Raw genomic sequence first — 15,348 nt, 5'->3', positions numbered from 1 at the left:
AGGACAATGTGATCCTTATTCTCCTGAAGATGATCTGCCTCTTCTCTCTCTCTGGAAAGTTTGTATCATTTTATCGGAATGAGGATTCTCTAGATCAGTGAGTCTCAAAGTCTGATCTCTGGACCAGCAACATTATCATCTTCTGACAATTGTTCGACATGCAAATTCTGGCACCGCACCCCAGACTCAACAAATAAAAATCACTGGAGGCAGATCCCAGAAATCTGTATTTTAGCGAGACTTCTAGGTGAATCTGATGATGCCTGCAAAACTTTGGAACCACCGTTCTAGATCCTTGCTACTCAAAGTGTGATCCACAGTATAACATCGTTAGCTGCATACATAAATGTACCAAACGTTATACAATATTTGGTTATGGTGATTACACTTTCAAAACTGGTATTTTCAGAAGTGATGAAAACTTAATTTTTCTGGTTCTTTTGATTTTATTAAAATTATTTGCAAAATGCTGTAATGGTAAACTCTTCTAACAAAGTTTATATTAAAGTTTGATCTGTGTTATTTAATTACCTAGTAAGTGCAGCACATTCTTAAATACTGACTTTTATTATCCTCTTCTATTAATATTTACTACTGGAGACATGGAACTGTACCCCACAGTACATTAAACTTTTATTTTCATTTCATCCCTTTGGTTTTATATTATAGGCTTTGCCAGAAACAGCTGAAATGAAAACGGAAAAGCAGTTGTTAAACCTAGCTGGAAGGATAGATTGTGAAGGACCTAATCGTCATTTGGATAGCTTTACTGGAACTTTCTACCTAAGGGGTGAAAGGTATCATCTTTCTCTTCTTAAACATTTTTCTTTTCTTTTATGGAACATAGAATGTGATGGTTTTTATTCTGTCAATCAATAATATTTTAAAACATTGTACTTGTTCATATTTTACTTGTCTTTGAAATGCCTTGAAGCATCTATTTATTAATAATTGTTAAAAAATAATTCTTAAATATAGATGGAATGTGTATGGCATTTTCTTAATAATCATATCTATAGATGCTAGGGCTAGAGAAGTCAAGTCCAAGTTCCCATAGAGTATAAGTACTTCGCACATCCTTTGGAGTAAGTCAGTGGGGAAGAACAAGGTTTTGAAAGTGACCGAAGAGAAGCCACTAGGGATTTAGTTTGGTAATGATAGAGGTGTTTTCCTTGCTTCTGCTCCACTTCGAGGTACTTTCCGCTTAACGCTTTCATAGGAACATCTTTTATACAGCAAGCGAACCCGCTGTCGGATGGGAGGAGCCTGCGGAGATATGGCAGACGGAACGTGCTTTCTGTGCTCGGAATCACCACGTGTAACCCTCTCTGTAGATTACTAAACTGGCACACAGGTGTTTATTTACATGTTTCTCTCTGACAAATTTTATAGTAACCCTATGAATAAAAGATGATTTTTCTCTCTAAAATTTTTAATCAACATTTGTTTGGAACAGTGAGAAGTAGATACTAAAGCAAAAATTTTTCCGTGCTTTTTTAGGAATAGGTGGTTTTTTATGAAGACGTATTTGTTTATTGTCATTTGCCCAGAAGGTGTAACTTGACAAAAGAAAGTATACACTTTCTTTTGGGTGTGAAATTTATGCTTTGTTTACATTGTGAAAAGAGAAAACTTCTTTGGTCCTTTATAAATGCTCTTTCTGACTTTTAGGCCTTTTCCAGTTGGGCCCGACCAGGTCTTGCTAAGAGGCACACAGCTTATAAATACTCAGTGGATCATCGGCATAGTCGTCTACACTGGATCTGAAACCAAATTCATGCAGGTAAGATCATCTGTGATGACACATACTGCTTTTCTTTCCCCCCTCACTCTCTCTGTCCTGGAATTGCACCCTGCAATAATGCCTTACTGTGTAAATTTTACTTCAGATTCTGCTTATTAAGGAACACAGGCTAAGATAGTGATATAAAATGCAAGTTTGATTACCAGAAAAAAGTTCGTATTTGGACAGGGGATCAAGGTTAAGAATCAGCCGTTGCATGTGGTTCACTGGAACCCACACTGTCATGACCTGGGATTCAGCTGTAGCATGCACAGCTCTCTGACACTACCCATTTTTGTTTTCCATCATCTCTGAAAGATAATGCTGTATTGTTTAATTGTATACAGGGTGGTACAACATTTCATTGAAGATTTAAAGGTCTGCTGTAAATTAACGAACAACATTTCGTTATTCTCCCAGTGTGCTTGGTCTGTGCTGCTGCTCACGACAAAGAGCATCTGCTAAGTCACGTCACTTTGTGGATCTCAGTCATTGCAGGGACCATTGTCCGTGTTGACTGTGTCATTTCAGAATAATACAAATCTCAGAGAGGGATTTTGCATGGTTTTAGGAAAGAAACAACTAGTAAAGATAAATACTTCCTTACCAAAGATTTAAAAGCCAATACACTTAGCTGAAAACTATTCTCTGTTATACAACATTTGAAACTATTACTTATATGACTTAATCAAGGAGAAGAAATAACATGATTGCTTTGCATATATATGTAATATTATATACATGTTTATATGTATTTATGTAAATATATATAAATGAAATTACAAGGACATGCCCTTGTAATATGCTTAGTGCAATTAAACCTAGGATTTTTTAACCTTATCTATTAGTGTGCTTTCTAAGAGTTATTTGCATTATTAACACATATTTTCATAATTTGTAAGCTTTGAGTATTTATCCTTCTACATTTTCATTAAAATGTGGAAATGGTAAATTTAATCTGATTTAATATGATTGAAAAGTTAAGAATTTTTTGGTCTATGTCTCCATAGACCTCTGCAGACAATATACAGAGATTTATAAGAAAACCTGAAGTCTTAATAGAAAATTAACATTTCAAGCTCTCATTCCAAGTAGGTGAAACATCTCAGAAGATTCTTCTAAGCTTAAGTTTCCCTAAAATGTGCACATTTTAGGACTATTATTGTACTGGTAAAACCTTGAATATTTTCCCAACAAACTCAGGTGAAAGATATCTTTTCATGGTTTTTAAACTAGAAATAATTCGATAACTAGACATGGTAAAGCCAATAAATTAGTGAGGTCTTCTTTTTTCTTTTCTGCCTGTACAGAAGGTCACCTAGACTGTGAGATTTGCCACACTTGGTGTTTTTAAAACCCTAGAACTTTGAGGTGATGGATCTTCTATATGAATATGTTTTCTATGAAGTAGTAAAACGCTCTTTAGGACTCGAGTAGAGAAGCTATGCTCATTCAACAATGTGGTGCATTTTTATTCTGTTAGTTAATCAGCAAACAAAATGTATTCTACTTTCTACTGTTAGAATTTTCTCTCCTCTTGCAATCAAAATGTTTGTACACTATAATTTCTTTTTTGTCTTGCTTTGTTTTTGGGTTTCTTTGGGGTGTGTTTGTGTGTGCATGCTATTGTGCAGAATTCTGTCCAATCACCTCTCAAGAGATCAACTGTTGAGAAAGTGACCAACATGCAAATCCTCTTCTTGTTCCTGCTGCTTGTGGTCATGGCCGTGGTGAGCTGTGTGGGAGCTGTGATCTGGAATAAGTCGTATGGCGCAGACATTTGGTACATGTGGGAGGGTAAGTGTCAGAGGATGGCAGGAAGCTGTAATTTTTTAGAGTTGTTATGCTTTTAAAAATGACTTTAAAGACTTTTTCTTGCTTTTATTTAAAAGGGAAGGCACTTATTCTAACTGTTGTATTTTTTTTTTTTTTTTGAGAAACTGATTGTAATGACTATTAGAAACAGAATGTTCCCTTCTTATTTTTTGAGACAGAGTCTCACTTTATTGCCTGGGCTAGAATGCTGTGGCGTCAGCCTAGCTCACAGCAACTTCAAACTCCTGGGCTCAAGCTATCCTTCTGCCTCAGCCTCCTGAGTAGCTAGGACTACAGGCATGCACCACCATGCCCGGCTAATTTTTTCTATATATATATATATTTTTAGCTGTCCATATAATTTCTTTCTATTATTAGTAGAGACACGCTCTTGCTCAGGCTGGTCTCAAACACCTGAGCTCAAACAATCCACCTGCCTCGGCCTCCCAAAGTGTTGGGATTACAAGCGTGAGCCATCGCACCCAGCTAGATTTTAAAAATTTATTTTTAATTACCAATGACAGTTGTTTATATTTATGGGATGCAATGTAATGTTTTGATTTATATATACATTGTAGAATATTTGATCAAGCTAATTAACAATATATACATTATCTCACATACATATCATTTTTCTGATGGGAGGACATTTAAAATCTACTCCTTTAGCAGTTTTCATATATACATTATTTCTCCAGAACTTATCCTTCCTGACTTACTGAAACTTTGTATCCTTTGACCAAAATCTCCACCTAGTCCCTGGTAATCACCATTCTCGTCTCTACTTTCATGAGCTTCACTTTTTATAATTCTACACATGAGTGAGTTCATGCAGTATTTGTCTCTCTGACTGACTTATTTCACTTAGCATAACATCTTCCAGGTTCATCCATGTTTTTGCAAATGACAAAATTTCCTTCTTTTTTTTAAGTTTAAATGGCATTCCATTCATATATATACTATATTTTCTTTATCCATTCATCCATTGATGGATACTTAGGTTGCTTCTACTATATATCTTGGCTATTGTGAATAAAGCTGCATTGCACATGGGAGTGTAGATGTCTCTTCAACATACTGATTTAATTTCCTTTGGATATATACCCAGAAGTGGGATTGCTGGATCATTTAGTATTTGTATATTTTTAAATTTTTTGAGGAACCTCCTGGTGTTTTCCAAAATGGCTATGCTAATTTATATTCCCATCAACAGTGTGTAAAGGTTTTCTTTTCTCCAAGTGCTCACCAACACTTGTTATCTTTTGTCTTTTTGGGAATTGCCATTCTGACAGGTGTGAGGTAATATCTCATTTTGGTTTCAATTTGCATTTCCCTGATGACTAGTAATACTGAGCATTTTGCATATTCCTGCTGGTCATATTCAGGCCCTCCGCCCATTTTTTAATCAAGCTATTTGTTTCCTTTCTATCAGGTTGTTTGAGTTCCTTATGTATTTTGGATGTTAGCCTTTTATCAGATGTATGGTTTAAGATTTTTTAAAAGATTATTCTGACAATCACACATAATTATGGCATTCCACAATAAAGGAGAGAAATGGGAGTCAGGGCAGAAGCATGAAATTGTAAGTCAGATACACAAGGGTCCCAGCCTTTGACTCTACCACTTGGTAAATATGAGAACTTGTACAAGTTTCTTTACTTTTCTGAGCCTTACTTCCCTCATTTGGAAATGGGGATAATACTTAGCTCACTGGGTTGGTGAAGTGCTTTGTCCACATGAGTGGTGCCGGGAGAATGGGGGAAATGGGCATGGGGGCAGGTATTCAGTGGTTAAATTGACCTTCTGTCAGTAAAAAATTTAAAGGTGAACTGGTATCTGGCATTAAAAGTTCAGCATGTTTTGTTCGTGTCTTCCTATGTCTTAGAGTAAACCATTATGATCTTTCTGCCTTTTCTAATTTATCTCTAGGATTTTAAACTATTCTAAAATTCCTTGAGTGGACCAGTTTGGGAGCATTTTAGGAATAAAGAAACTAAAATGTAGACTTTGTAGATAGGATCAAAAATCAAGGGTTGGCTGGGTGCGGTAGCTCATGCCTGTAATCCTACTCTTTGGGAGGCTGAAGCTGGAGGATTGCTTGAGCCCAGAAGTTCAAGGCTGCAGTCAGTTATGATCACACCGTTACTCCCCAGCCTGGGCTACAGACTCCATCTCTAAAAAAAATTTTTTTTAAATCTTTAATCTGAAAGCTTCCCATACTCCTTATTACATGTTTGGTGTTTAATGTATTCTTAAAATATTTCACATTTGTGCCCACTTTTAAAAAATTTATTTATTTTCTTTTTTAGAGACAGTCTTACTCTATTGCCAAGGCTAGAGTACAGTGGCATGATCTTAGCTCACTGCAGCCTCAAACTCCTGGGCTCCAGAGATCCTTCCACCTCAGCCTCCTGAGGAGCTGGGACTCAGGCATGCACCACCACGCCTGGCTAACTTTTTTATTTTTATTTTTTGTAGAGGTGGGGTCTTGCTAAGTTGCCCAGGCTGGCCTTGAACTCCTGGCCTCAAGTGATCCTGCCTCCTTGGCCTCTCAAAGTGCTGGAATTACTGGGCGTGAGCCACTGCAACCAGACTGTATCCACTTTTAACAACAGTTTTCATGGAGAAAATTCATAAATTTTATAATTCAATAATGCAAACAAAGATGCACAAAACCAGAGTCTGAAGCCATGATGTGGTTCCTCTGATTTTCTTCCACAGATTCCAGCTCCCATAGCCTTGTATTTGACGTGCTGGTATTCATCATCTTGTACCACAATCTCATCCCCATTAGTCTGCTGGTCACCCTGGAAATTGTGAAATATACTCAGGCCCAGTTTATAAACTGGGTGAGTATTAAAATTAGAATGTTTTTAAAAATTCACTCTTGAGCTATGGCTTTTGGTTTTCTTTTGTAAAGAATCAATGTCATTGAGTCCCCATGATGTGGCTGGCACAGCTGGTGGGCCAACTGTGCTCTGGACAGATAAGCTCAGCATTGTCCCAGCCTGGCTTACAGTGCTTGGGCTTCTTGATGTTGACCTTGAGGACACCGTTTTTTTTTTCTTTTTTTTTTTTTTTTTTTGTTTTTTTCATATTTTTTTTTTTGGCTGCTAAGAAAGATTTAAGAGATAGTTGCTTAGTACCAAGTGCAGAGACGTAGTTAATCCATTGAAATTTAAGACTCTTGATAAAGGAAGAGAGAAGAGTCCAGTAGACTTACAGATCTTGGCAAGGATGACAGAAATGTAATCATTCCAAGAATCACTTTAAATTAAGGAAACGGTTTCTTAGGTAACAAACATGTATTGACTGTCATTAATACTTACTCAGTTGGGACTGAACTAATTTTCTAGTTTGAATGTGCTGTTGCAATTTTTGGTTATATTTTTAAGTATTTTTCTTTGAAATAAAATTATTGCTAAATATCACATATTAAAAATATCGTCTCAGTATGCAGTTGGATTGTCATCATTCAAAGGGAAATATTAATTTAGTAGCCACAAAGTGAAGCAACTGCTTTCAAATGTATCCCCATTTATTTTCACAAGACTCCTATGAGATCTGTGTTGTTCCCATTTTATAGCTGTAGTAGCTGAAGCGTAGAAATGTCAGTTAATTTACTCAAGGTCCACACCTTGTCTGAGATTTGAAAGCCAAGTCTTTCAATCCTAGATCAGCAACAGATCAAAATTTGTTTCCACGTGGCACTGCCTCTCCTGAATCAATTCTCCTAATATACGTGAGAAACTGAGATGTATTGGTTTAATCTAAGTGTTCTACACTCTCCATTGTGAATTCTTTCCAAATGTTAGTCACATAGAAATGCAGTGTGTAACTGTCCTGAAGCAATTTTGCGCAGAGTTCTGACTCTAGTTTGGGCTGTGTTTTCCATTTCCTGCAGGATGAAGATATGCATTATAAAGTAAACAATGTCTACGCCGTGGCCAGAACATCCAACCTCAATGAAGAGCTTGGGCAGGTGAGGGTCCCTTCAGGAATTGAACAATGTGATAGGAGCTTAAAGAAGGCTCTAGGAAGGGCTTGTGCAAATTAAAATGCCCAAGTCAGCCATGGAGTATAGTTTAAATTGACACATGGATCCAGGTGGGAATTTAAAAGCATACTTTGCTCAAAATATTGATAGTATTGCACTGTGAGCAATAATACAGCATCATGGGTAATTTATACCACTGCATTATGTTCAAGCAGAACAGACCCCACACAGGTTTGTATGTGTTTATGAGAGAGTGGAAGAGCTGGAGGGGAAAGCAGGAGAGGCTGTGGTTAGCTCTCAGGTCTGAGGTTAGCTCTCAGAGTCAGCAACCCCCCGCCCTGCCTCCCGTGGGCAGATGACCCAGATGAAGCATCCCAAGGGCTGCTTCAAAGTTTGACACCTGCTTGTAACTGCCAGAAGAGCAATAATAAAACTTCTATTTTTTTTTATTGAGAATTCCTCTGAAAGGCAGAACCTGACTTGGAATCTTACTGTTGAGAGACTGGGAGATATTAATCATTAGAGAAACACAAATCAAAACCACAATGAGCTATCACTTCACACCCAATTAGGATGACTATTTTAAAAAAAAAGCAAAAAAATAAACAATAGAAAACAATAAATGTCATTATTGATTGGAACCCTTGTGCACTGTTGATGAGAATGTAAAATGAGAATGCAAAATGGTGCAACTATGTGGAAAATAGTATGATGGTTCCTCAAAAAATTAAACATAGACCCACCATATGATCCAGCAATTCCACTTTTGGGTATATACACACAAAAAATAAAATCAAGGGCTCAGAAAGATAATGTATACCAATGTTCATAAAATCATTATTCACAATAGCAAAAAGATGGAAACAACTCAAATGACCATCAGTGGATGAATGGATAGACAAAGTGTGGTTCATCCCTACAATGGCATATTATTCTGCTCTAGAAAGGAATGAAATTCTGACACACGCTACAACATGGATGGACCTTGAAGACATTATGCTAGTGAAATAAGCCAGACACAAAAGGACAAATATTGTATGATTCCACTTACATGAGGCACCTGGAATTGTCAAATTCGTAGAGACAGACAGTAGAATAGTGGTTTCCAGGACTGGGAAAAGGGGAGAAGAGGGGGTGACTGTTTAATAGGTATGGGGTTTCACCTTGGGATGGTGAAAAAGTTCTGAAGCTGGACGGTGGTGATGACTGCACAACAATGCAAATGTACTTAATGACACATAAAAATGGTTAAAATGGTAAATTATGTAATGTATATTTTACCACAGTAATAAAACATGCTTTAACACTGCTTGCCATTCTGTAGATATACTGCTTTTGTCCTGTCTTTTGGTTTTAAAATCTTTTAACACTGCAGATAAAACTATCATTATTATTATTTTATGTGGCAATGCTTATTTAGATTTATCTACATACTTACCAATGTCTTTGCTCATCTTTAATCCTCATGACTCAGAACTCTCATTTGAGGTTGCATATCTATTGCCTGAAGGATGTTTTTAGCGTTTCCTTTAGAAAGGATTGGTGGTTGTCAATTCTGTCATGTTTCATACGTCTTCAAATGTCTTCATTTCCCCCGTACTTAAAACATGGTTATTTTTTCTCAGAACCTTGAAGGTAATCCATTGTCCCATACCTTTGATGATTTGGGAAAGTCATCCGTCAGTCTAGTATTGGTACCTGGGCATGTCATTGGTCTTTTCTTCCCGCTGTGAAAATTTTGTCTTTAGACTGACATGGTTTCACTGTCGTGTGACTTTTTATTTACCCTGTCTCGGATTCACTGGGCTCTCAGAATGTGAGGATCAGTGGCTTTCAATAACTGTAGAAAACTCCAGTCTATGTTTGAATACTGGCTCATCTCTAGCCTCGGGTTTCTTTCCCTGTGGGGCTAGAGGTAGGTCGGCCCCTTTGTGTCTGCACCGCGTGCCCCCACATGCTCTCCGGCTGCAGCCTCTCTGCGCTGGAGGGTCCCCTTCACCCTTCTGCTCTCCAGTGGTCTCTTCGTTAGACTCTGCTCTGCTGTTTAATGTTTCAATTAAGGTTTAAGTTTCCAACCATTATAATTTTAACTTTCTAGAAGTTTTATGTAGTTCTAAATGTATGTTCTATTTTTATTTTCCTGTTCATGTTTTAAAACTATTCTTTTTTAAAAGCTCACACAAAACCGTAGTTATTTCATATTCTGAGTCTATCCGAATTCTTCATGGATCTGATTCTGTTTCCCTTTTTTCTGCTGGTTTCCACTTGGGGTGTCTAGTTTTGATTATGACCCCATGATCCTTGGAACTTTTTTGGGTGGGAGTTCTTTGAGGCTTGGGTCGAAGTTTCATTTCTACAGAAAGGATTTGCATTGACTTCTGCCAGTCACCCGAGGCCAGGTTATTTAAATCCTCTGCCTGAGGTGGTTCCGATGCACAGGCGGTGTGGATTTGGCCACAAGCACCCAGAGAGGCCAGCTTGTGTTGACATTCTCTAGAAAAATATATTTTTCTTCCATCCAGCCTCAAGGTTTAATTAGGCAAATTCATTTGCTATCCGGCTCTGCCGAGCAGTTTACTTGTCTTTCAGGCTTGTTTTGAGGAGGGTGTCCCCCAGCCAGATTTATGGAGGGGTCTTCTGTCCCACCCAGGACAGCCATATGCCTGTAGCCCCCGAATCCTGAGCAGCCTCTAAGATGAAAATGTTAGGGAGCAGGGAACTCTTGGAGCCCACTTTTATACTCACCCACTGTCCACGGTTTACTCTAAATTTGACCTCTGAGGATTGCCTACTTCTGGGACAACTTTGTGATGTACTTTAAAACACGAACTTTTCTTTTTTCTTGCATTACACTTACTTGTATCAGATGGGTGGGTCACGTTTTTAGTCCCTCATATTGCGCACAAGGGAAGATCTCTTTTCCCCTATTCAGTAGGAGATCTTTGTTCACCTTCCCAGTATCAACTTCTTGTTTTAATTTTGTAATTTATTTTTTGCCAGGAGATTACCCATCATCTCTGCTAGTTTAATAATTTGTTAGAGCTGCAAGTAATATTTTAAAAAACCTCTTCTGTATCTGTAGTTATATCTCCTTTTTTATTTTTCGTCTTATATATTTTAACACACACTCTTCCTTTTCCGTAAGGATTGTCGTACAGTCTATATTATTGATCTTTCCAGAGAATCAAATTTTAGATTTATTTATATATCCACTAATCCATATTTTATTTCATTTTAGTTTTTTATTCTTACTAATTCCTTCACCTGTTTTTTTTTACTTTTTTTCTGTGTTTTCTTAAACTGAACAATAAGTAGTTCTACTTTTAGCTTTTAGTATTTAATAATGAAATATTTCCACACATTTTCCTCTGCTTGCAGCTCTGACTGAATCCTATACATTTTGTTGTGAAAAACTTTCCTTATTTCTTTTTAGATGGTTTATTATTTCCACTTTGATTTTCTCTTTGACTAAGAGTATGTTTCTTAATTTCCAGGTAGTTAAGGTTTTTGGTCCCTCTTTTCACAATCTATTTCTTAGTTATACTGGATTATGATGCACAAATGTGACCTATAAAAACTCTACAAATTTTGTCCATGATTTATTTATGGTCAATTATATAATTAATTTTTAAAGGGCATTTAAAAATATGCATTTTTCCTTTTCTGTATCTGTTAAATCAAGTTTATTATATTTTCCAATTTTTCTCTGTCTCATCTTTATTCAGATCCAAAAGAATTCAGATCTAAAAGAATCTGAAATTCTGAAAGAAATGTTCTGAGTTCTCTAGGAATTATTTACTTTTATCAAGTCTCTTGTTTTACATATTTACTTACATTTTGTTGGGTTCATACAGGTTCTTAATTGTCATATGTTCTTCATAAAGGTTGCCTGTTATCATTACTTTATATTGCTCTTGAAAATTTTTTATACTTTGAACTTTAACTTCTACTTTGTTATTAATATTGCCATTCCTGCTAGCTGTTGATTTCTATTTACCGTACCTTTTTCCATTTTGGATTTTCCCTTTATATTATAAATTACATTGTTTAAATGTGTTTTTTTGTGTGTGTGTGTGTGTATGTGTGTACAGCATATATGAGACTTTCTGCTTTTTATTATTATTATTTTATTTATTTATTTATTTATTTTGAGACAGAGTTTTTCTTGCTCTGTTGCCTGGGCTAGAGTGCAGTGGTGTCATCATAGCTCACTGCAACCTCAAACTCCTGGGCTCCAGTGATCCTCCTGCCTCAGCCTCCTGAGTAACAGGGCCTATAGGTATGCACCACCATGCCTGGCTAATTTTTTTGTTTTTCTATTTTTTGTAGAGACTGGGGCTCACTCTTGCTTGAGGTCTCGAATTGCTGACCTTGAGTGATCCTCCTGCCTCAGCCTTCCATAGTGCTAAGATTACAGGCGTGAGCCACCACACCCGGCCAATTTTTTGGGGGGGCGTTTACTTTATTTAACAAAATCCACAGTTAATCGGTATCTCTCTCTTCTTCCCAAATAATACAAAGACTTTTAAACTGCTTAACTCCATATTGCTTTGCATTGTTTGTTGAACAGAAATGATCATCTACAGAATTTCCATTTGTCTTTAGACAAGGGCATTATAGTTGTGAGCATGATTTATATGGTTTTGAATTTGTTTTCATTTTCATGTGACTATCTACCTATTTAAAGTTTTGTAGATATTTTTGATGGAATTTCTTGTGGCAGGAAAATGAACTTGGACTTCTGATTTTCTTAGGTTTGATGGCTTAAAGTGTACTTTGCATATTACTGTATAATTTCACCTCCAGTGAAAAACAAAGAGAAGAGTAGTATGGCCTCCAAAAGTATCATAAATATTACATATAGAATACTTATAGCCTGAGCTTCTTGTTTTCTAAAAAAATCTACATATTATCAGGCTTTAAAGAGAAAGAACTTCATTTTGCTGTCTTTGCTCTCTAAATACGTTTTAAATTTATGTGATTTATCATGTTCATTTTTTTCTTTGTTTAGGTAAAATACTTATTTTCTGATAAAACAGGAACCCTCACTTGCAATATTATGACATTTAAGAAGTGTACCATTGCAGGTATAATTTATGGGTAAGTGTTTTTGTTGCCATACTCTATTGGAAATTCTCATTTTTTTTCTTAAAATTAATTAGCTTTTATTTATTCCAAGACTTATCTGAATTTCTGGTATTGTAGCTGCATCTGAATGAGACTGAAACTTAATGTAGCCTAAATAAAAACTTGCAGTTGTTAAAAAAATATGGTTTACATCATTAGGATTCCTAAGGAATTTTATATTGAGAGTCTTGTAATGGTTACATTTCCTCCCTCATTTTTCCTTAGAAATCATTCAGACAGAAGTGTTGGTAACGGAAGAAACTTCAGGTTATAGACAACATTCTTTTCCACTTTGCCCTGTTTCTTTCCATGCAACCAACTTTTGTTAATACTGGAGTATTAACACACAATAACACAGCTCTCTCTTGTCCAGACTTCAAATGGCAGTTTCTAGAAGCTCTGCTGGATAGATCTTCCCCTTGCAGTATTCAAAGAACCTAGAATCTAGCCTTTAATTTATTGCTTTTGTAGTTCTCTGTTTCAAATTCCTTAGTACTGTGCAGTTTTTAACGCCAGTTTAGACATTTTCTTTTTTTTTTTTTTTTTGAGGCAGAGTCTCACTCTGTTGCCCAGGCTAGAGTGAGTGCCGTGGCGTCAGCCTAGCTCACAGCAACCTCAAACTCCTGAGCTCAAGCGATCCTCCTGTCTCAGCCTCCCGAGTAGCTGGGACTACAGGCATGCGCCACCATGCCCGGCTAATTTTTTTTTCTATATATATTTTTAGCTGTCCATATAATTTCTTTCTATTTTTAGTAGAGATGGGGTCTCGCTCTTGCTCAGGCTGGTCTCGAACTCCTGAGCTCAAACGATCCGCCCACCTTGGCCTCCCAGAGTGCTAGGATTACAGGCGTCAGCCACCGCGCCCGGCCCAGTTTAGACATTTTCAAAGGCCATTTTGCAGCTTATGCCCTAGGAGGATGTATCATTTGACAGAACTTTATTTACTATAGTTCTGTAAACTCTTTAAGTGTGATCTTCCTGAAAACAGAAGATGGGGCTACGTGTGACTTTCGATGCCTCTGACTATTGACTGGTGTCACCATGAACGTTTTGTTAATCTTTTCCATTCTTCCTTATAGTCAGACACCTCCTTACACCACAGAATCTCAGGAATTTAATGACTCCAAATTACTGGATTTCCTTGAGAATGGCCATGTAAGTCTGTTATTCTCATTCTAAGTTGACACAGTAATGCTCTATAACTTTAAAACATATATATGTCTTCCTGAAATGTATCATTTTCTAAATACAAAATGAGTGTCTTGAAATTTTTTGATGTCCATATAATAAGTAAGGGATTTTTGTACCAATATTAAGAGCTAAGCACTGAGTTTATGAGTGTGAGTGAATTTAAACATTATACAGGAATTTTTACTATGTAGCAGTCTATGTTAAGACTGTCTATCTGCTTTTAGACTGTTTGGTTCTATTGAATGCTACCAATATCTTCACTGATCTGCTTTAAGATGCTGATGTACTTGATTTAAAATCTCAATCTTCTCAAAAATTAATCTTTTAAAGCATATAAGATTTGTTTAAAAACCTTTCAAGGACTGGCACCGCACCTACAATAAAATCCAAACTCATTGCCATGGTCTTCTCTTCAATCTCGTTCTATGTCGTTGTTCCCTTTGCTCAACATGCTAAAGTCACACCAGCCTAAACACTGCACAGACACACAGCACTTTCCTGACCGGGGCCTTCGAACCTGCAATTCCCTTGGTCCAGTGTGTGCTGCTGTCACTGTCAACCACACAGACTGCCGACCACCCTTTCTGCTCAGATCTTAATGTCAGTATCGTCTCCTCAAGCGTCAGCCCCTGACCATCTGTCTAAAATAGGCCATTCTTTTCTCCGTCCCGGTCCCTGCTTGTTTGCTCCAGCTTTGGGAAATCCTCTCTCCCCCAGGAGAATAAAAGCTCCAAGAGGGCAGAGCCGTCTTGTTCCCTGGGGTCTCCCCAGCCTCCTACACCGTCCCAGACTTGGCAGCCACCTGCAAACACATTTTGAACGCACGATTTGGTTTGGGGCTGGTGCCTGACTTTGTGTGCACCTGCGGTGAAACCTCAGCTGGCACAAATTGCAGACCATATGTAACTCTCGTGTTGCTGAAGTTGAAAAAGATTCACCAACTCTGTGCCTTTTTATAGCCCACAGAAAAATACATAAGGGAATTTTTTACCCTGTTATGTGTGTGCCACACGGTTGTTCCTGAGAGAGATGGAAATAATATAGTCTACCAGGCATCCTCCCCAGGTAGGTGTCACGTGCACGTAGCCAGCATGCCCGGCGGGTGATGAGGTCTCAGAGGAGGTGGGTGCTGCCACTGGCCCCCTGACTGCTGCTGCCTTTCTCCTACAGGCCGGGCATTTGTGCTCCAGAGCAGCTCTGAGCCCCTCTACAGCTCTGGGGCTCCTGGTTCCCCACCCTAAAGACTGGGAGGGCGCTCAGCACCTGGGGCTCTGCAGTGTTTGGTGGTAACCAATAACAAAGCAGGGGTAAAGTCAAGGCCCTGCAGCATTTTATGGAGATGCTGTTAATGGCTTTGAGAACAAACAAGATCATGATGAAGACTAACGAGATACTTCACTGACAGCCTGGTAAAATCATTTTAGCTCAACTGAAA

General features: G+C 37.6%; 1 protein-coding gene across 1 annotated transcript in view; it reads left to right on the top strand.

The window, feature by feature from the left end:
- The window catches only part of LOC138382480 (phospholipid-transporting ATPase IB-like), a 105,652-nt gene that overhangs the window by 25,491 nt on the left and 64,813 nt on the right, over positions 1-15,348 (top strand). The window contains exons 8-16 of the mRNA XM_069466960.1: positions 670-797; positions 1,672-1,783; positions 3,418-3,572; positions 5,409-5,422; positions 6,320-6,447; positions 7,503-7,580; positions 12,607-12,695; positions 13,802-13,877; positions 14,873-14,978. Of these exons, the coding sequence (XP_069323061.1) occupies positions 670-797; positions 1,672-1,783; positions 3,418-3,572; positions 5,409-5,422; positions 6,320-6,447; positions 7,503-7,580; positions 12,607-12,695; positions 13,802-13,877; positions 14,873-14,978 (886 nt within the window). The remainder of the gene's footprint in view (positions 1-669; positions 798-1,671; positions 1,784-3,417; positions 3,573-5,408; positions 5,423-6,319; positions 6,448-7,502; positions 7,581-12,606; positions 12,696-13,801; positions 13,878-14,872; positions 14,979-15,348) is intronic.

The sequence above is a fragment of the Eulemur rufifrons genome, chromosome 4 (assembly GCF_041146395.1).
Source record: "Eulemur rufifrons isolate Redbay chromosome 4, OSU_ERuf_1, whole genome shotgun sequence".
In the NCBI taxonomy this organism is placed as follows: domain Eukaryota; kingdom Metazoa; phylum Chordata; class Mammalia; order Primates; family Lemuridae; genus Eulemur; species Eulemur rufifrons.
Note: the sequence above shows the minus strand (reverse complement) of the source record. Positions and strands in the feature narration are given on the sequence as shown.